Below are 22,388 nucleotides of genomic sequence, written 5' to 3' on the forward strand. Positions count from 1 at the left end.
GGGGAGGGGCAAGGAGGAAGGGGCTGGAGGAGGGTACGTGGGGGCGGGCCGCCCCATGGCTGAAGCACTGCACCAGACTCAGGCAGAGGGCCAGCCATGTCCAGCCCAGGGCTCCTGCTCCTGCTCTTGCTGCTGTCAGCGTCACCACCGCTGCGACCCTCCTCGCTGGCACCGCCGGAAACCCCAGAAGGCAAAGCCACCATCACAGGCCTCATCCTCTCCGCGCTGGAGAGAGCCATTTCCTTCCTGGAGAAGAGGCTGCCTGAAATCAACCTGGATGGCGTGGTGGGGTTCCGGGTGCTGGAAGGTAGGTGCACTCTTGTTATCCTAGACTGACCCCTGGAATACCAGCCTGTCACCTCTCTGCTCTGTACCCCTGGGACCTGACCACTTCCTGGCCACTGAAGTATCCTGCTCTAACTATAAGGAAAGAAGGGCTGGGCAGCTTGCTCCTTTTGGGTGTCTTGGGACCCTGCTCTACTCAATTATTTTGGAAGCAAGAAGGATTCAGAGGCCACGTGAGAAAAGATTGGGACCTTATTGTTTTCCCAGGAGGAAATGATTCATGTGACAACCCCTCTCCTGATACACCATGAACCAGGTGGGCAGAGGGAGGGTGCCCTTTCAAGAGGCATGTATGGGAGGGCGCCTGTGAACAAAGCCAGGAACTCTCAAGATCAGGTTCCAACTCCACTCCCCCTACTTCTAGCCAAAGCCATCTGAAGCCTCCACAAAAAAAGCCAAGTGTTTGTTCAGCTTTCAGGGATGTAAGATCCTTGTGGAGGGAGCTGGTGACAGGCCAATGCAAGCAAGGAGCCACTCCACACTCACTTCGAGTTGCAGGAAGCCCCTCTAAGAAGGCCACCTTGACCTAAATGACAGAGCTGACTTGGAATCAGCCTGGGGCTCTGGCTGGCCCCCCTTTCACACCACCCTCCTCTGGGTGGCCAGTGCAACTTGCCACACACCACCCACCCAGCCTCCAAGTCCCAGTGGAAGGAGGGGCTCCCAGACAGGTCTGCTTCCATGCCTGGCACCCCAGTGTCCTCCCTACGCCCTTGACCCCCCATGTGGCATCCTGGAGACCCCTAAGATCCAAGATCCTCTCAGGCTAGGACCAGGGTCTCCATTTAATCCCAGGCACACCCTGTAATACCTCTAGAAATGAATTATAGTAATAAACCACAGAGCTGGCTACCACATTAGGCACAGAATACTTTCAGGGATCCAGGAAAATGTTTTCGTTTCTCTTTTAGTCAAAAGGAATAAAAATGAACTTTTAGGTCAAAAAGAATGCTGTAATATGTAACATAAACATATCTGTCTTTATACTAATGCAGTTGCAAGACATAACCTTTTTTTTTAAATGTTTTATTTATTTTTGAGAGAGACAGAGATAGAGACAGAGTACGAGTAGAGGAGGGGCAGAGAGAATGGGAGACACAGAATCTGAAGCAGGCTCCAGGCTCTGAGCTGTCAGCACAGAGCCTGATGCAGAGCTTGAACTCATGAACAATGAGATCATGACCTGAGCCAAAGTTGGACGCTTAACCGACTGAGTCAGCCAGGTGCCCTGTAAGAGATAACATTTAATCTATTTTTTAAATCTTTTTTAATGTTTATTTTTTAGAGAGCATGAGCAGGGGTGGGGCAGAGAGCAAAGGGGACAGAGGATCCGAAGTGGGCTCCAGGCTCTGCACTGACAGCAGAGAGCCCAATGTGGGGCTTGAACTCACGAACCACAAGACCATGACCTGAGCTGAAGTCTGACATTCAATCGATTGAGCACTCAGGTGCCGCCAATCTATTTTTTTAATAAAGGAAGGAACCCACAAAGCCATAGCATGTGGCCCGGCAAACATGCCTTGGATGTTACCTGGGTACCCGCTGTAATCCCCAAACGCCCAGAGCTGGTAGTGCTTTGTTTTGTTCTTTCAGCACGTAGGGACTCTGAGGCACAGAGAGGTTCAGTAGACTCCTTATTCCTCACAGCTGATAGGCAGGGGGTCTAGTATTCAAATCTAACTGCTCTAACAGCCCTTGAGGGCAGGGTGGGCACACATTGACTTTCCTGACCACCCTGAAGGTGAAACACAGCACTGGGCTCCCTCTGAGCAGCGGTTGAATAAACATTCCTGAAACAAGGCAACAGACCTTTGTCAATAATAGCCCCATGGGTCTGTCAGTTCCTTATGAAGAGAGAAGGGAGGGACAGGTGATTCCCTTGATGGAGTGCTTTCTGGGGTCCGTGAGATAATAAAAGATAAGGTTCACTAAGTACCCACCAAGCCCTGGCATAATGTAAATGTTTGCATGGGGTAATTCGCTGACCCCACATAACCCTTGAAGTAAGTTCATTATGATTATCCTCTTTTTCCCAATGAAGGGACAGACTTTAGAGAAGGGGTCCTTGGGTGGCTCAGTTGGTTGAGCATCTGACTTGATTTTGGCTCAGGGCATGATGTCAGGGTCATGGATCAAGCCCCACGTTGGGCTCTGCACTGGCCATGGTGCCTGCTTAGGATTCTCTCTCTCTCCCTCTCTCTCTCTCTCTCTCTCTCTCTCTCTCCCCCTCTCCCATGCTCACTTGCTCTCTCACAAAAGAGAGAGAGAGAGAATGTCCAAGTTCACATAGCGAGTAAGGTCACATAGTGAATAAGTGTAGGAGGCAGGCTTAGAACCCTGCTCTGACTGAGCTCCCATTCTCTGAATCATTACAGGGTAGAGGTGGCTGGGAAGGAGGGAGGTGATGGCCCGCACCAACACCACACAACAGCCTCAGACCAGGGCCACCCCCTCCTCCTTTCTCTCCTCTCCACAACTTTGCCCTTTCCTTTTACAGTAACCTACTGATGCCTAACAAATTATCCCCGAACTTAACTGCATAAAACAACATAACAGTTACCATGTCACCATTTCTGTCAGGAATCTGCAAACAGTTTGGGTGGTTCTGGCTCAGGTGTCACATGAAGTTGGAGTCAAGATGTCAGCCAGGGCTGTGATCATCTGAAGGCTTGAGTGGGACAGGAGGAACCACCCCTGTTCACTCCCAGGCTTGGCAAGTTAGTGCTGGCAGGTGGCTGGAGGTCTCAGTTCCTCACCACGTGGACCTTCCCATAGGGCTGCTTGGGTGCCCTCACAACATGGCAGCCGGCTTCCCTGAGAACAAGTGGCCTCACAGAGAGCAAGACAGAAGCCTCAATGTCTTTACAACCAAGCCGTGGAGGTCACACACCATTTCCCCAATTTCTTATTGGTTTCAAGGGTCAGCTCATACAATGCAGGAAGGGCTTGAAAGGGCATGAAAAACACTGGCTGCCACAGAACTCACTGTGAGGGTCCTACCTTCGTTCTCAGCCTCCTGGGAGAGCGAGAAGGATTTCACATTCTGGGGGGCCCAATAGTAATGGGATATCCATTGGTTTTCTGAATCCTTCTTCTCAGAGGTAGACAGGTGGACATTGACCTTCAAAGAGAAAAGGGTCCCTCCAACTACCTCCACCCACCAAGAGGGTGATCCAGAAGGTGGCAGCAGCAGCCACACAGGCAGGGAGGAATAGGAGAGATAGAAACACGACTCAGGACCCAGCACCACCATAAGGCCAGGTTGGGTTCATCTCACTGATGACTTGGCTACCCCTTCTGGGTGCCAGCACAGTACCCTCCTTCTGCTGTAGAGCCAAACAATCTGGAACAAGGCTTCAGGAGCAGATGGCCTAGGTTCAAGGGCAGGGAAAGAGCCAAGCCTGGAGAAGAGTGCTACAGAGCTCATCACCCCGAAAGGTTTGCTTAGCACCCTCCTAAATCTCGCCCAACCTCCCCATCAAAGCTCTCTTCCTGGAGCAGAGAACAATTCAGGCCACTTCTTACCCTCTCAGCCCTGTGCTGAGGCTTTCCCTCCCATCTCCTCTCTTGACCACCTCTTACCTTCCCCCCACCACCATTTTCTCCGACCCCTGTAGGGCCACTAGTAATCCATAAGGCACCTTTGTGAAAATTAGAAAAAGATGTCTCTTTCCTCAAGTCATTTGCCTGCCATCTGCTGGAAACTTGGCTTAATACATACACAAACCCATGATAGGATTGTGTGCAGTTCTTGTGCAATGTACAACCTGTTCAACTGTATACAGCAGCTCTCCACACTGCATCTGAATCCCTCCCTCATTTTTTTTTCTCCTGGACAGCAAGCCTTAAATGATTAATTGATACTTATATCTAAACTTTATTGAGTGCTTACTCTGTACTATGGACAATGGTAAGTCCTCTCTATGCATTAGTTCATTTAGTCCTTAGAACTCCCCACTCCAAGAAGTAAGGGCCATCATTACCCCCATTTTATAGATGAAGAATGTAAAATGGAGAGAAATTAAATATCTTTCTCTGGTCACCCAACAAGAAAGTATCAGAGTCAGGATCTGAATGAAGGCTCACCTCCAGAAATCAAGCTCTTGGCTGCCAATTTCCAGCACTCTAGTGCCCCCACCAACATCACCCAGCTGAGCCCCACAAGGTCTAATTTCCAATAAGCTCAGTGAATTCCTTCTCCTCAGGAGCTGGAGGAGGCAGAGAGGCTCAGTAAGCATTATAGCTTAGGATAATTTTTCCTGTCCAAATGATTTGCCAAATGATGGAATGAATGATCTCTTTTCCTTTCCAGTGCAGCTAAAAGGTGTTCAGGAAAAATGGGCTCGGGACCCCCAGCTGCAGCCGCTGAGCCTGAGTGTGGGGAAGCTGGTGGAAAAACTAGCACCTCTCCTTCACAGATCCATTTTCTACCTCGAGCTGAGTGACCCTAAGTACCTAAGAGGTAATAGCAGGGGTTGGGGGGGGGGTGTTGATCTCATTTCTTCAAGAACACAGCAGCTGGGGGTGCTCCTCCCAGTGTAAGGGATGGTCTGGGACAACCTGTAACCAATTGGGTCCTGTGGGCGAAGCACACCACAGGCTGACCCTGAGGAATGTTTGGGCATCCTTGACTGGGTTGAGATGACCTCTCCCACCCACACAGGGAGTGGCGCAGTGAGGGCTGAGAGTAGGGAACATGTCCCCCCTCATTTGTTTAGCTCCCCCCAGGCTTGGGACCCTTCATCCTAGACCGGAAGGGAGGGTCTGGTCTGCCCCAGAGAGTGGGATACCTCAAAGGTAATTCAGCCCTTTGTGCTGCCAATATTAGCCTCTCGCTAGTATCTCTCTTGTGCCTTATAATGCTAAGAGTCTCTGACCCACCCTATAAACCTGGGGTGAATCATTGCTGGGGGTGGTGGAGGGGGGCAGCCCCTCATACTTGTCCAGTCCTGCCTCCCAGGCTCCCAGCTCCCAGTCAGAGGTGGGAGTGAGTGGGGGATAATTGGCCAGTCCTCCCTTCCTTCTCAAAGTCCTGTTGCATGTGACCATACCCAGCCCTCTCTACCTCCAACATCCAGGTTCCTCACCCTCTCCCAGGCCTTGCCCTTGGGACTATCCCAACCTGTGTCATCCTAAAGAAGCCCTAAGCTGGGCATCTTTTTTGCAAGAGCTCCACTTTCTAGCCAAACCAAAGGAGTCAACTAACCCTTTTCGTGTGTCTCAAACTTCCAGGGGATGCAGTAGATTTGGTCAAAGCCTGTCCCAACACTATTCCTATGGATTTAAAAAAAAAAAATTTTTTTTTTTTTTTGAGAAGCGTTTCCTGAGTGTTTCAAACACAATGTGCAACCAGCAGACAAGGTTCAAAGCCCTGAGCACGCACTTGTGTGTGGTCAGGGGTAACGGGGGTGGGACACCTAGTTGCTTGGTTTGGAGTTAGAGGAACCTGGGGGCAGTAAGGTAGGGGATGGCCCACTGCCTCTGGGTGTTCCCCCCCACCCCCACCTCTCTGCCAGAGTTCCAATCAACCATCCAGCCTGGGTTTTGGAAGCTTCCGCGTGCCTGGACCTGCACAGATGCCTCCATGGTCTACCCCACGTTTGAGACTCAGGACTCCTTCTCAGAGGAAAGCAGTGACTCGTGTCTGGTGCAGCTGCTGGGAACAGGGTGGGCCTCCTGTACTTTCCTTGCTTCCAAAAAACCCCAAAGTACTTGCTCTTTGCTTGTCCTCTCATTCCACGCACTCTCCCAGTCCCCAAGGGTCTGTGTGAAACCAGGTACAGCCACCCCCCCACCCCAGACACCAACCTCTCCCACTCCCCATGGCATCTGAGCTGGCCCCCACTGTCCACTCAATACTTCATGCCTGGTCCAACCATGCATCCCACCCCACTCCACACCCCACCCGTCTCCCATATCAGAGGAATCCTTTCAAAAACCACATTTGAACCTCCTGCCTGCTGTGTGATGCTTCCTATTGTTCTCAGAACAAAGCCCCAAGTCCTACTGCCCTTCCAGGTCTCCATGTTTCTCTAGTCCAGCCCCTGGGGCTCGTGTCAGACTCTCACTGTCAGACAGACAGTGCCTACTCTGTCCCACTTCTAAACCCGCGCCTGTGCCCATCTGGCCTCTGTGGGCCTCTCCCACCCTGCCCCACCCTTCCCCCATGCCTAAGTAACTCTGCTCATACTTTAGGGCCACCCCCAGCATCCTTCCTCCAGAACCTTCCCTGACCTCACTACAAGCTGACCTCCCATGGTGGGCTGGCTCTCTTAGGACCACTGGTAGCCATAGGTGCAATTTACATTTGTCTTATGGTTCTGCCCCTCTCACTGGGCTGTAGGTCTCTGAAAGCAGGACTGGATCCCAGTTAACTTACCATTTTATCCGGCTGTGCAATGGGCTCGTGAGCTTGGAGCAAGCCCTGAATCAGTCTGAGGTTCAGGGATCTGCTGTATAGGGCAGGGTGGAAAGGTTGTACTTGGGGGTTCCAAGGAGCAATAAGAAGTTGCAGCCTCCTGGAGCTCCTCCAACCCAGGGTAACTCCAGTGTCACCTCCCCTGTGCTGGGATACTGATTTAGCAAATCAAGTCACAGTACACCTGTGCTTTATCCAGCAACCCCTTGTGCACAGCTGGGTGCCTGGAAACTACCGGGGTTCTAATAGCTAGTGGGGGAATAGGGACCAGGGAAGTCTCCATGTCCCCAGGCTTCCTTTAGAACACCCTTTCTCTAGGGCCTGAACCACTTTTCCCCCAGGACTGACGGTGGCCAGCCCTGCAGGCTCTCAGACTTCTGCAGGACCCTCATGACCAAGCCCGGCTGCTCAGGCTATTGCCTGTCTCACCAGCTGCTCTTTTTCCTCTCAGCCAGATTGGTGAGTGCCCATGTGGGCTAGCCTCACACTCAGAGGGGGAAAAAAAGGTAAAGAGGGGCTGGGGTGGCGCAGTCAGTTAGGTGTCTGATTCTTGATCTCGGCTTGGGTCATGATCTCACCGTTCATGAGGTTCGTGAGTTCAAGCCCTGCATCGGGCTCTGCATTGACGCTGCAGGTCCTGCTTGGGATTATCTCTCCTTCTCTCTGACCCTCCCCTGCTTGTGTTTTCTCTCTCTCTCTCTCAAAGTAAATAAACAAACTTAAAAAAAGGTTTTTTAAAAATAAATTTTTTTTTCAACGTTTATTTATTCTTGGGACAGAGAGAGACAGAGCATGAACGGGGGAGGGGCAGAGAGTGAGGGAGACACAGAATCGGAAACAGGCTCCAGGCTCTGAGCCATCAGCCCAGAGCCTGACGCGGGGCATGGTTTTATATGGTACCTACCAGGAAAATAAGCAGGTTTTTGGACTTGTGCTATGAGCATTGGGAAGCAGTAGTAAAAGTAGCCTGCCATAGGGGCGTGTGCATGGCTCAGCTGGGTAAGCATCTGACTCTCAGTTTTGGCTCAGGTCATGATCTCACAGTTCATGAATTCGAGCCCTACATCAGGCTCTGCGTTGACAGCACGGAGCCTGCTTGGGATTCTCTGTCTCCCTCTCTCTGCCCATTCCCCGCTCATGCTCTCACTCTCTCTCTCTCTCACTCCCAAAATAAATAAATATTAAAAAAAAAAAAAAGAGTAGCTTACCATCTGCCCACTATAACATTGAACCAAACTGGAGGGGATGGGGGGAAGGGATTCTGTTGGACAGATAGCTTTGCATGCTGAACTGGATCATAGGCATCCGGGAAAAAAAGAGAAAAAATAAAAGAGAAGCAGCAGAAAGAATTTAGTAAACGATTCTGTAAACGATTTAGTAAAGGGATTCTGTTAGATAGCTTTGCATGCTAAATTGGATCATAGGCATCCAAAAAAAAAGAGAAAGAATAAAAGAGAAGCAGCAGAAAGAATTTAGTAAACAATAACAAATTGAAAAGGATTTAGAATATTTGGTCCATAGCAGCTTCCAGAAAACAAAACCAAGACAAGCCAGCCCCCCCCCCCCGCCCCACCTCTGCAGCCGGCCTTGCTCTTCCAAGCCCAGGAGCTCAAACTTTGCTAAATAATGATAATAATTTCTTAAATGTTTATTTATTTATTGTTGAGAGAGAGAAACAAGCATGAGGGAGGGGCAGAGAGAGAGGGAGAGAGAATCCCAAGCTGTCAGTGCAGAGCCTGATGCGGAGCTCAATCTCACAAATCATGAGAACATGACTCGAGCCAAAATCAAGAGTCAGACTCTTGAGCAACTGAGCCACCCAGTTGCCCCAATAATGATAATAATTTTTAAACATATATGTTTCCTTATATAGAAAAGTAAGCCTCATTATCTCTATTGAAAGATGTTATTCCATGACCAGAAATCCTTAGCTGAAAAGGGACTTAATATTTTTGTTTGTCAGGTTTTGTAAAAAATGTTATTTATATGCAGGCTGTCACAGTCCAGTATTTCTGTAAATACAAAAAAAAATCAGATTACGAGTAAAATTATTTTTTAAATATAATGTCAATTATTTTTATTAAATTATTTAAAATTAAACTAAAATTTAAAATTTAATTAAAAAAATTAAAATTTAAAATTATTTAAAATTAAATTATTTTAAATTATTAGGTTGGACGGATAGAAAGCCACTCTGACACATTGTTACAGAAGTTTCTAAAGTCTCTTCTCATCTCCTAACCTGTCCCTGAGACCAGTCCATGGCTCACAGTTTGAGCAGCCCTGAAGCTGCCAGCTGGTTAGCCTGCAATCTGAATGTGACAGCAGCTACTGCTATAGTGTGTCCTTCAGTGTTGGGCTTGTGTCGGGGCCTTCCTAACTATGGAAGCACCCATCCATGTGAGTGCCTTTGGTGTGGCTCCCAGCAGCATTGCCCTTTCCCTGTGTAGACCCTCGAGGCTCAGAAAGGTTAACTTAGCCAGCCAAGGTCACACAGCTCCTAGTAGCAGAGCCTGGATTCAAACCCAGCTCTTTCTGATCCCCCAGTGACAGAGCCCCCAGCAGGTGGGGTGTGTAGATGGGGAAGAAATTCTGGGAAAAAGGGAAAGAGCTTCCCCAAAGGCAACCACCTGCCAGACCATCTCAGAATTGCAAGTCTTCTGTAACAGTGCCAGTCTGTCACCCATGCCACTGACTTCCTTATTTCCGGGTGTTTGTCTCCCCAGAAGGGATGCACGGAGGGGCTGTTCCGCCACAGCCAGCACTACATGAACCTCTTTTGTGCCAACATGATGGACCTGAACCAGAGAGCTGAGGCTATCGGATATGCATACCCAACCCGGGACATCTTCATGGAGAACAGTGAGCCCTGGCGTTGCACTCTAGGGACAAAGCAGTTGGGTGTCCCTGATTCACAGGGCGCACGCACACACACACACACACACACACACACACACACACACACACGAGCTGCCAGATATAGCAAATAAAAATACAGGGTAAATTCAAACTTCAGATAAACTAAATACATTTTTATGTATTTAGTATGAGTATATCCCAAACGTTTCATGGGCTATACATATACTTTAAAATTTGTAATTGTATTTATTGGACACTCAAATTTAACTTGTCATCCCATATTTTATCTGTCACTATGTGACTGCTTCCTGCCCCCAAAGGCTGACTCAGTGATGGAGCTCTGGACTGAGTAGCTGATGGGCAAACAGACGTTGAAGCCTCAGAGATGAGGCAGAAAAGGGGTCTCTGGGTGGCTGCTCCTTAGCTTTGGTGTCTAGATCCCTCTACTGACCCCAACTCTTGAGTGACTGTAATGAAGGGTCTAAATGGGAGGCAGGACCTAGCCTGGGAGCTGCCTTCTTCCAGCCACTGCATTGAGCACCCACTTCCTGGCGCTTATTCACCTTGGTGGGAGGAGACAGGTGGCGCTGTGCAGCTTTGAGCAGTGGAAGCAGGTGGGCTTGGGGGACAGGCCTGTAGGAGGTCCTCTGTCTTTGCTTCCAGTCATGTTCTGTGGAATCAGTGGCTTCTCAGACTTCTACAAGCTCTGGTGGCTGGAGGCCATTCTCAACTGGCAGAAGCCAGAGGAAGGATGCTTCGGGAGGCCTGGTGAGCTGCACTTGTACCCTGGCTGGGAGCAGGCGGGTGGTTGGGGGCTGGATTTCTAGGCCAAGTGAGGAGAGGTGATGCGGTGGTGTTAAGGGCTCAGAGAGAGATTTGCAACATGTATGTGCGTGCAAACACACACATGAACACTCACACATACACGGAAATGAGGTCAGACCTTTTAAAAAGCCAAAACTCTGCAGGAGGGGAGACAGTCTTATTGGAAGATGTTGGCCCCGTGACCTACATTAACAAATCCATTCCTTCAATGAGTATTCCCTGAGCACCTGCTCTGTGCCAGACACTGTTCTAGGCTCCAGGGGAAACTAGGGTCTGAAGAAAAGAGGCAGAAACTACCTAAATTAACCAATAAGTGAAATAATGGTGAGTTCTGATAAGGGCTGTGAAGGAGACAACAGGCTGAGAAAGAAAAGACTATGGAAGACAGTTCTTTGGGCAAGAGTGGTCAGGGGAGATGTCTGGGAGAGGGTGACACAGAAGCAGAGATAGGGAGACAAGAGAGGCAGCCCCTTTCCAGCCGTGTGACCCTGGGCAGCTGATCCTCTTGGGAGTAAGTCCCTTCACCTCTCTGAGCCTTGATTTCTTCATCTGTAAATAAATGACTATAATAATCTCCTTCCTGAGCTGTGAGGAGTAGACTTAAAACATAGGAAACCTCCTGTCCTGTGCATGGTACAGAGGAGGTTCCGAATAAATAGAGAAGCCTGGGATGTTTTGCAAGGAGGCAAAGGGTTGGTTGGTTGGTTGGTTTTTTAATGTTTATTTATTTATTTTTGAGAGAGAGAGAGAAAGAAAGAAAGAAAACACGCACACATGAGTGGGGGTGGGGCAGAGAGAGAGGGAGAGTGAATACCAAGCAGGATCCACACCATCAGCACAGAGCCTGATTCGGGGCTCAATCTCATGAACCCAACTGTAAGGTCATGACCTGAGCTGAAATCAAGAGTCGGAAGCTCAACCGACTGAGCCACCCAGCCGCCCCAAGGCAAAGCTTCTGAAATAAAGATAGTTTGCTTTTAAAACAGCAGATACAAGGTAGGCCCGTGGAACGTGCATTTTTAACAAGATCCTCCAGCCATTCTGATGTAGGTGGTTGGGGGACCACGACTGGAGAAACATCAGTAGATGACAAATTTAGACAGTGGGTAAGGATCTGCAGATGGGTGCTCAAGGAACCTTCTGGAAGAACCTCCAGATTCAGGAGAAGATCTGAGTTGTTTCAGGTGTTGTGAGGGGGAGGAGGTTTGGTGAGTAATGTGTGAAAATCCATCATGAGAAGGTCACGTTTCACCCTTCTCCCAGCTGCTGAAGATGAAGAATTATTGACAGCCATTCAACACCAACAGCACGTTTTAAGAAGAGTGAAGAGGCGAGAAAAACAATTTACAGGTAATGAAAATACCCAGGGACCTTCTGGGCGTGAAACCAGGACACCCTGGAAAGAGTGCACACAGGTTGACCTCAGTGGAAAAGTCCCCTGGCATCCCTGAAGGGCCAGGTCTGGGAGGTAGAGGGCAGGGTAGGAAGTGGAAATCCAGAGGTCTTGTCTCCAGTGAAAGGACATGAAGGAATTTTCAGTGTGTTACTGAAAATCACAGAGATAGCCCTTCTCAGACAAGGTCACGTCGGGAAAACAGAACCTGCACCAGGAACTTGAGGCAGAAGGAATTTAATATAGGGAACTCTTCTCAGAGGTTTTGCAAGAGTTGAACACAAAAAAGTGAGAAAACCCAGAGATAAATCATTGCAGTAAGCCACTACCCTCCCTCGAGGCAGAGCTGGAGAGACTGTGGAGCAAAGTGGGGTTAGCAGAGCCTGCAGGGGCTAGACACGGAGGAGGCAGAGATGGGGAGGAAATACCCCGGCTTCTCCACTCTTTCAGCCTATGGATGTTGTTGCTCAAACCTGACCAGATGATGAGCGAAGTATCCTGGGAAATGTAGTTTGGAAGGGTCAGTGCACTGTGGTTTGAAGCAAGAAAGGACAGGAGGAAATCCTCGAGCCAGCAGGCAAGTGACCAGTATAATCCCGGTGACCACATGTCCAGATGTCCCCAGCTTCCATCTCTTCCTGGAGCCATTATAAATAGTGCCCCCTTTCCTCCCCAAAGTGTCCTGATTGAGATAATAAATTATTTGGTCAGTCCACCAGTGTAGAGAAAATGAGAATAAGATATAATTGTATTGAGAAGGGAAGAAAGAAAAGGTTTAATATGGGAGGAAGGGAGGGGGAAAGATAAGGAGGGAGAGAGAAAGAAGGAAGAGAAAACTCGATTTCATGTTTTAAAATATTTATTTATTTTGAGACAGTGTGTGTGCACAAGCTGGGGAGGGGCAGAGAGAGAGATGGAGAGAGAGAATCCGAAGCAGGCTCCACACTGTCAGTGCAGAGCCTGACGCAGGGCTCGAACTCAAGAACTGTGAGATCATGACCTGAGCCGAAACCAAGAGTCAGACGTTTAACCAACTGAGCCACTCAGGCACGCCCATTTTTTTATTCAGAAAAAATAAATAACTGCAAGACAGATGCAGAAGGAGGTGGAACAGCCAGCTTACAGAGTAGATGCCCAGCATATGTTGGTGAATGATCCCAATAACTAAATGCCTCCCCATGAGCTCCCCTGCAGCCGCATCATCTGCCTGCAGGTAAACAAGAGAGGGAAGCATAACTCCAATGGGTTGTTTTGTAGCTGTCACCAAAGGCTGGGCTGGGGAAAGGAGAGAAGTTCTCTGGAGATTACAGAGGCCCCTGCCCAGACTAGGCCGGCCTGACACAGGGGGCTGGGGCTACCTATGACCAGGTGGTAGGGGGTATGCTGTGCACACCCTGGAGAGCTGGTTGCTCCCTAGAGGCACACAGCTGAACCCCAGGACTGTCCTGAGGGCTGGAGAGGAAGCTGCAGAATTTCTGAAGGCCGAGGTCCTTCCTGGGCCCCTGCAGATCGACAGCAGTCTAGGAAGCTGCCCAGGTGGGAGTGGTGTTTTCTCCTTCCTTCTGCTGCACACCTGTGGAGCAGGGGGGCAGCTGGCGTGGAGGTTTAGAGTACAGGGTTTGAAATGACGCTGTCAGGGTTTGAATCTGCTTCTGCTCCTTCCTCACTGTGGCAGTCACTCAACCTCTCTGAGCCCCAGTTTCTTAATCTGTAAAATAGGGACCTAGCAGTGCCTCCTTCATAGAGCTATTGGGGGTTAATATCAGTTCACTGTGCAAAGCACTCCCCACGGAACTTGGCATATGTTAATGTGGACTGCTAGAGTTGGTAATTAGGCTCCTTGAAACCTGCATTCTCCCTCCCCCGCCAAACGACCTGGCTGGGGTCTGTCCCTTCTCCAAGACTCTGAGGGGAGAGGAAAGTCCTGGCTCCTTCTATTCAGGAGTGAAAGGTGGGCATCCCACTTTGAGTTCAGAGAGCTAAGTAACATCTAAGGGGTTTTTGTCTCAGGCAGGTGATCAGGGTCACCTGGGAATGGGCAAGACTGAGGCAGCAATGCAGGAGGCTGTCAGGGTCAAGAAATGAGCTGTGGAGTTGCCAGAGCTGGGGAGCTCGGCTGTGCTACCTGAGCCCCAGTTTCCCTATATGCAAAACAGGCATGGGGGGCTGTCCTAGAAGGTCTCATGCAGGGCCTGAGAACAAGGGAAGGTGGGAAGGAGCTGGACAACGATGTGGCTCCTGGTCAGATCCCAGGGGAAGGAGGCTCTGGAGTGGGAATCAGACCTGAGTCACCCCCCTGAGATGGAGGGCTAGGCTTTTGTGTCCTGTATAAGTGAGTCATTGGAAGGAGGCATGACGTCCCCAGTGAGGAGGCTCCAACTGGCTGAAGTCATTTCTCTGGAGAAGGGAGCCATTAGTGACCAGCACTCATAGCAGCTGGGGGATGGGTGGCCAGCCAGCAAAGGGGATCTGGCTGGCTGAGAAAGTATCTGAAAAGCACTCATAATGGAACTGTGGCCACCACACAGTACTCACAAAGAGGACTCTCTCTCCCCAGATGGCTGCTCCTCCCACAACACAGCCATGGCTGTCGCAGCCCTGGGTGGCTTCCTCTACGTGCTGGCAGAATACCCCCAGCAAATGGAGAGCTGTGGCAGTCCACACTGGCACGACCCAGCGGCCACTGAGACAAATGCTTCCACTCCTGCCACTGGAAGATAAGACAGATGCCTTTAGTCCTTCCTCCCTTAAATCCTGGGTGCCTGGGTCATACCTTGACCTGGAGGTAGCTGAAGACGCAGACTAGCCGAGCAACCCAGCTTCTCCGCACCGAGCAGGGCCAGGGAAGGTGAGGCTGGGATGGATCCAGGCGTAGAAGGAGAGAAATAAATTCAGAGTGCCGTCGAGTGGGGAGTCGAGTGTTGTTTCTCAGCCGTGTGGACAGCTTCTGTTTCAACACAAATTCCAAGGAGACCCATAAACTTGAGTCTTAAAGGCAATTTATGTAGATGTCAATTGTTGTGTCTTTCCCAGTGGGAGAAATGAGGGTCTCCGAACCTGACAGTTGGAGTCATGACCAAACTTGAGGTCTGACCACGAAAAGCAACACATAAACTCTTTGTACCCATGCAAGGAACTCTACGCTATCATGTCACAGCCTGTCACAGCCTTGTCATTTTACAGAAGGCAGTGTGACATAATGGTTAAAGATGAGGTTCTGTGTCCAGGCTGCCTTGAGTCCACATCCCAGCTGCCCCACCAAGTAGCTCCGTGTCCTTGGGCGAAGTCATTTAGCAGCTCTGTGACTCTGTTTCCTCATCAGGACAGTTGGGATCATTACAGCACCTACCTCCGGATTACTTGCAGTGCTGTGAGAATCATGTTCTTAGTGTCCTAAGAACAATTCCTGTAACATAATAAGTGGCAGGGGAGTGTTCCCTGCTTGTACTTCTTCCCTCGTGTTCTGCTTCATTGTGAGTATATCTAAACATGTTAGCTAGAATTCCTTTTTGTTTTCAATTAATTTATTTATTTTGTTGAAGTACAGCTGCCATACAATCTGCTGAAGCTCTAACACTCATCTAGTATTCAAGGAAAGGCCTTTGGAACATTACCACGGGTCCAGGTGGTGCTGTCTATGCTGCAGATTTCAGGCTACGTGCAGACGCATGTCAAAATGAGACTCTGGGGTAGAAAAATCAGCTAAAAACCCTGTCCTTGGGCTGAAGTGTCTTTAAGTCCATCATCTTGTTTTGCCTCAAAGTGAAAAGTAGCTACTGATTGTCCTGATGTGATTATTTAGTTGTATTTGAGAACCTGAATTAAAACACCCAGGCTCCTTCTGTGCTCAGCTGAATAACCTGGTGGGGGCAGTGGTTCTTCTAAATCTTTTTCTTGGGAGTTAGTCTCCTCTGTCTAATCCTCTTTGCTTGTGCCCCTGGATGCTTTCCTCAAAGTGCTCTTAAATTGTCAGGCACGCCGAAACGGTCCTGGATTTCGCTGACAAGTTTGACTTGCTTTCGAGTTGCTAGCTTTCTTGGGGAACCAAGGGGCAGAATTTAATACCCACCTGGTGCTCCATATGCTTCAAGGATTTCTCCCACACTATCCCACAAACCAAAGTTTACCAAGACAGGCACACAGCCTAGAGAGAGGTGGGGGGCACACAACCGGATTAGGGGGGGGGGATTATGCCCCACCCCCATCCTTCCTGAATTGAGGCTGGATTAGTCACTGGGGCCTGACGCTGAAACACGTTTAGAAGGTTTAAATTACCAAAGTAGGGCAGGGGGGCGGGGGCGGGGCGGGGGGAAAGGAGGAGGACTCTAGCAGACATCTGGGTCTGTAAGTCACTTTCAGGAAAAGAGAATCCTAGTGCAGAATGGAGACATGGGAAGAAAAATTTGCAAGATGAACCCCCTCTGAATTGTGACTTCCTTGCATTACGGTTGCTGCAGGGCACCAAGAAGAGGTAAAAACACCAAAGGATGAATCTCTTTATCACTCCCGCACCCCACACCTCAGCCTCTTATTGAAGATAAATTACATGAGCACGTAACATGATGTGGAGGTGGGCCTTCATTTCCCATTCTTTGTTTTTTTCATGTTTATTTATTTTGAGAGAGAGCACGCAAGAAGGGAAGGGGCAGAGGTGGGGGGAGAGGGAGAATCCCAAGCAGGCTCCGCGCTGCCAGCTCAGAGCCCAACGCAGGGCTCGAACCCACAAATCGTGAGATTATGACATGAGCTGAAACCAAGAGTCGGACAGTCAAGCGACTGAGTCACCCAGGTGCCCCTCCCATATTCTGAACACTGTTGTTCTATCCAGTACCAGGGCACTGCCTTCCCAGAGGAGTTTCTCAATGTGTGGCCTGTGCAGCTGGCATCAGAACCCGCTGGGGAGCCTTGTTAAACATGCAGATTCCCCACCCTGCCTCTAGAGATTCTCATTCAGCCACCGGGAGGGGGCCTGGGAACGTGCCTCTCTGACAAGCTCCTAAGGGACACTGATGCTCGCCAAGGCTGAGAACAGTGGGGTCTCCAAGGCCTGGACCTGTATGATATCAAGGGATATCTACAGTTAGATAAGGGGCACATCTAGGGTGGTGGCCTTGATCGTGTACATCCAGAGGCATAAGTAATGTCTCTTCCATCACATGCTCCTCTACCCTGCAAGATTCTTTCGGCTGGTCTAGAAATTAAGTTGACATTAATAGAAGAAAAAAAAAGTTCAATAACATGCATACTGCCTGTATATGTGAGAGAGACCCACTCCCCACAATGATCTAAGGTATCACTTTAAATACCATCTCCAGCTAAAGACAAAAGAAGGTGTTGGGGATGAGCCTCTCATTTATGAGAGGCTCCCGGGGAAAGCACAGGAAGCAAGAGTAGATTTAAGTCCATGCTGTCTCTATTGATAACAGTTTCTGGAGATTTATTTATCCATCCCCCTCTTTCTGCTTGTGACAGAGAGAGACATCCCTACAAAAGGGTGTTTCCCTTATATGTATGAATATCTCTTACAAAAGGGTAAATTCTCAGTTTTCAGAGCATCTCTCATGTCTGCAGTTTCTTAAAAATAACCAGCTGAAAATAATCAGTGCGCCAAAGAGGCATATCTTGGGGTGGCAAGATTTGCTCCCCTATACCTTCCTCAGTGCTCACACTCATCCACTGTGACTTTAGGTGCTCCAGCGATATTCCTGTCAAAAGTGTGTTCCACATAGGCCCCCTGTTCAAGATAAACAATTTCACTATAAAAGACTAATTCTGGTTAATAAATCATTGTGTTTTTTAAGCTTTTCCCTTTAATATGTAAATACGTACAGGAAAAGTTGAGAGCTCAAGCTTCAGAACCATCTGCCCCCTCTGCTTACAGCTGTGTGACCGTGGGTCAATAGCTTGCCCTCTCTGTGCCTCCATTTCCTTTTCCGTAAAATGGGTATCATAATAACACCCACCTTTAGGACTCAGGAGGAGATCTGATAAAATGGTGCAGGTTGGCCCCTCACACGCTGCCTGAGACTTAAATGAGCTCAGTGACTATTAGCAGTGAGTGAGTTTTCTCAGAAAACCCAGGATCCACACCACCTCCACCTCTGGGGTTTACTGGCAAATGATGTCATTCCCAGTGAAATACCACATCCATGCATTCAATAAATAGTAGCTGATAACCTACTGTGTGCTAAGCTGTCCTCTGGACAAGGGAGATGCAGCTGAGAACAAACAAGGACCCTGTTCCCATCATTTATTTAAGAAATATCCATGAAGTACCTACTTTGCTCCAAGGACTGTGCCAAGTGCCAGGGGAAAGCAGTGAAAAGCAGACATAGTCTCTGTCCTAAGAGATGAAAGCCAAGGTGGGAGAGACATTAAGAAATCGGGGGCGCCTGTTTGGCTCAGTAGGAACATGCAACTCTTTTTTTTTTTTTTTAATTTACATCCAAATTAGTTTGCATATAGTGCAGCAATGATTTCAGGAGTAGATTCCTTAATGCCCCTTACCCATTTAGCCCAACCCCCCTCCCACAGCCCCTCCAGTAACCCTCTGTTTGTTCTCTATATTTATGAGTCTCTAGTGTATTGTCCCCATCCCTGTTTTGATATTATTTTTGTTTCCCTTTCCTTATGTTCATTTGTTTTGACTTTTAAAGTCCTCATATGAGTGAAGTCATATATTTGTCTTTCTCTGACTAATTTCACTTAGCATAATAGCCTCCAGTTCCATCTACATGGTTGCAAATGGCAAGATTTCATTCTTTTTGATTGCTGAGTAATACTCCATTGTATATATATACCACATCTTCTTTATCCATTTATCCATCAGTGGGCATTTGGGCTCCTTCCATACTTTGGCTATTGTTGATAGTGCTGCTGTAAACATTGGGGTGCATGTGTCCCTTCGATACAGCACACCTGTATCCCTTGGATAACTACCTAATAGTGCAATTGCTGAGTCGTAGGGTAGTTCTATTTTTAGTTTTTTGAGGAACCTCCACACTGTTTTCCAGAGTGGCTGCACCAGCTTGCATTCCCACCAGCAGTGCAAAAGAGATCCTCTTTCTCCGCATCCTCGCCAACATCTGTTGTTGCCTGAGTTGTTAATGTTAGCCATTCTGACGGGTGTGGTGGTATCTCATTGTGGTTTTGATTTATATTTCCCTGATGATGAGTGATGTGGAGCATTTTTTCATGTGTCGGTTGGCCATCTGGATGTCTTTGGAGAAGTGTCTATTCATGTCTTATGCACATTTCTTCACTGGATTATTTGTTTTTTGGGTGTTGCTTTTGATAAGTTCTTTATAGATTTTGGATACTAACCCTTTATGTGATATGTCATTTGCAAATATCTTCTCCCATTCTGTCGGTTGCCTTTTAGTTTTGCTGATTGTTTCCTTTGTGGAGCATGCAACTCTTGATCTCGGGGTTTTGAGTTTGAGCTCCATGTTAGTTGCAGAGAGTACTTAAAAATAAAACTTGGGAAAAAAAAGAAAAGAAACAGTTATAATCAATAAGATTGCACTTGTGGTGGGAAAGACGGGATGCACTGCTTAGACATGGTATTCTTTCCTTCAATCGATAAGCTGACAGTAATGCATAAGCATTGTTCATGCTCTGGATGAAAGAAACACAAGATACTTGCTATATTCCATGTCCTGCCAGAGCTTAGAGCTCTCAGTCAGAGACTGCTGAATGCATGAAAAAAATAAGCAGCAACAGAAGAGGCATCTTCGGGAAATGTGTGCTCAAAAGCTGAAAAAAGTGGATAAACTCACAGGCAGCATGTGGACAGAGGACAGAGGAAGAGGTCCAATCCCCAACCCCCATTCATTCAGCGTCTAGCTTCAAACCCTCTCATGCTATTTGCAGTCACTCCCTGCTCCCAGCCACAACTAATTGCTGTGGCTCCCAGCAACCACTAATCTGCTTTCTGTCCTTCCAGATTCGCCTTTTCCAGACACTGAAAACAAGTGGAACCACACAACAGAACTTTTGGGGGTGATGAAAACGTCCTAAAATTGGACTAAGATATGCTATCTCTGCAACATCTACTGAAAATCATTGACACGTACACTTTAAAACAGTTCAATTTTATGGTATGTAAAGGAAGTTTGAAGTAAAGTAACTGGCCAGCTTCGTGGACTTCTGACCTATATAAAAAAAACAAAAACAAAAACACACAAAAAAACCCCCAAGATCTTCCAGTAGCTTCCTGTTTCCACTTAGGCTGAAATCCAAATGAATTTCCCTGGAGCCCTGCAGGATCTGGCTTTGGCCTGACCCTTCCTCCTCTACCCTCCCCGACCAAGCTCCAGCCCATCTCCGGGCTCTATAGTGCCCTCTGCTTGTGAGGCTCTGGCCCTGCATCTCCCACAGCTGTCCCTTTTTTCTGGTCCCTTATTACTCAGTCTACAATGGGCTTCGAGAGGCCTTCCCTGCCACCTCCCCCTAAGACATGGTTCTTTCTCCATCCTGCTTCTTCCCACCACACTTGGGTTGTTTAGTGTGTGTCTCCACGAGGGCAGGGCCAAGCTGTCTGTTTCATCAGCCTCTAGCACAGAGGAGGCGCTCAATCTGTTGAATACCCAAGTGACTATACAGCCAGATGAGGATGTTGAGAAGAGACAAAGGTACTCCTAAGGAAGGATAAATGTGAGCAGAGGAGACATCCCTGAGTTAGTTAGCTGGTATGGCCTGAACTGTGGGTTCGGGCTTGTTGAAAGATAAACTGAGGCATATTAAAAATGTTAAGGGTTAATTTGAGCAAAAATCAATTCAAATCCAGCAGTACCAAATTGAAGTGGAGAGGAGCCAGGGGAAAGACCTCAACAAAGAAAGCGAGAAAATAAAGACAGGAAATTGGTTGCCTATAGTTTAATGCCTAGTTGGCTGTTAATTAAAGCTCTTTGTAAATGGCCATTCTTAGCATTTTGGTTTCATAACCTTGAGGCATTTACAGTCTTGGGTTCTCGTTTGCTTCTGTAAGCAGTGTTAAAGAAAAAGAGGTGCACCTGGCTGGCTCAGTTGTGTAGCGTGCAACTCTTGATCTCAGGATCCTCAGTTCGAGGCTCACGTTGTATGGAGACAGGAAAAAAAGAACAAGAGAAAGAGAGAGAAAGAAAGAGAGAAACAGAGAAACAGAGAGAGAGAGGGAGAGAAAGGAAGGAAGGAAGGAAGGAAGGAAGGAAGGAAGGAAGGAAGGAAGGAAGGAAGAAAGAAGAGAGACAACGGGTCCCAAATAGAGTCACATATGCCAAGCCCCACGTCAGCAAACCAAGACTTAATACCTAACTTAACTGCAGTTTCAGCCTCTTCCAGGAATGAAAGTTTTAACTCCAGTCTGGAGTAACCTGGTCAGCACTAGTGAAGTCATCTACAAGATACGCCCCTGCCCTTCCCCCAAAGGAAGGTTAAGTTGCCAGAAACAATCTTTCTTTGTCTCACTCCCTGTCTGCCTATAAACGCCTGTCATTTTGTACGGCTCTTTGGAGCTCCTTTCTATTTGCTAGATGGAATGCTGCTTAGTTCATGAGTCGTTGAATAAAGTCAATTTGATCTTTACATTTACTCAGTTGAATTTTGTTTTTTAACAGCAGCCTTGGCATAAAGCCACATCAATCCGATGGCCTCCTTGTTTAATTAATGTCATAGGCTTCTCAGCAAATGGAGAATTTCAATAGCACATATGTGCTTAGATATTATGTGCATATTATGTGTTTGTTAAAGAAGTGACAAAGCTGGGAGGAGACCAAAGGTCAGAACTCACTAGAGACTGCCTGCACCCACATCGCCCAGTTGATCTAGAGAAAAGAAGACTTCCTAGGGCAAGGAAGCTGGTGGCAGGTCTGGGTTTGTTTGCTAATGATTTTTGACTCCTGGATGTAAAGATAAGAAAGACATAATCCCTTCCCATCAATATATTTGCATCAAGCTGGATCATTTAACCCCAGAAAGGAAGTCATTTTGAATGTGGTTAACTGACTTGAACTAACTTGTTCCCCCACAAGCCTCAGAGCCACTCTCGGGGGTTCATGTGAGGGCTTTGACTGTATCAGTTCCAAAATTAAAGTGTCAGCAGGGCTATTCTCCCTCTGAATTCTTGACGGAAGAATATGTTTCTCTCTCCTAGCTTCTGGTAGTTACCAGAAATCTTTGGTGCTCTTTGGCTTGTGGTTGTATTGGCAGTCTCTGCCTCTTTCTTCACATGGCTTTCTTTCCTCTGTGCATGCCTCTCTCTGTGTGTCTTCTCACAAGGACACCAGTCAGGCTGGATCTAGGGCCCACCCAATTCCACTATAACTTCATCTTCATGAATTACATCTGCAAAGATCCTATTTCCAAAGGTCACATTCTGAAGTTCTGGGAAAGATGTGAATTTGGGGGAACACTATCGAATCCAGTACACTGACCCTAACTGGCTTTAGGGGGCAGTGGTTCAAAGAGGGGTCTGAGTTCAGGCACTAACCACGCTGACTGTGAACCAAAACAGGCTGGTGGCTGGTGGCTGGTATGGCCCTGAATACCTGTGCACCAAAGGCTAACTCA

General features: G+C 48.1%; 1 protein-coding gene across 2 annotated transcripts; it reads left to right on the plus strand.

Moving 5' to 3' along the window:
- Positions 1-19,947, plus strand: CE3H16orf89 (chromosome E3 C16orf89 homolog). 2 transcript variants are annotated; one of them, XM_043560624.1, is made up of 8 exons: positions 1-307; positions 4,658-4,807; positions 5,862-6,012; positions 7,105-7,222; positions 9,490-9,625; positions 10,286-10,390; positions 11,711-11,797; positions 19,786-19,947. In XM_043560624.1, the coding sequence occupies exons 1-8, from the start codon at positions 97-99 to the stop codon at positions 19,857-19,859; spliced, it is 1,032 nt and encodes a 343-aa protein (XP_043416559.1). In that variant the 5' UTR covers positions 1-96; the 3' UTR covers positions 19,860-19,947. The 2 variants fall into 2 exon arrangements, with proteins under 2 accessions (XP_043416559.1, XP_043416558.1); XM_043560623.1 differs by lacking the exon at positions 19,786-19,947 and adding an exon at positions 14,398-14,746 and having other exon boundaries at positions 7-307.
- The last annotated feature ends 2,441 nt before the right edge of the window (positions 19,948-22,388 follow it).

This window comes from Prionailurus bengalensis, chromosome E3, assembly GCF_016509475.1.
Source record: "Prionailurus bengalensis isolate Pbe53 chromosome E3, Fcat_Pben_1.1_paternal_pri, whole genome shotgun sequence".
NCBI classification, from domain to species: Eukaryota; Metazoa; Chordata; class Mammalia; order Carnivora; family Felidae; genus Prionailurus; species Prionailurus bengalensis.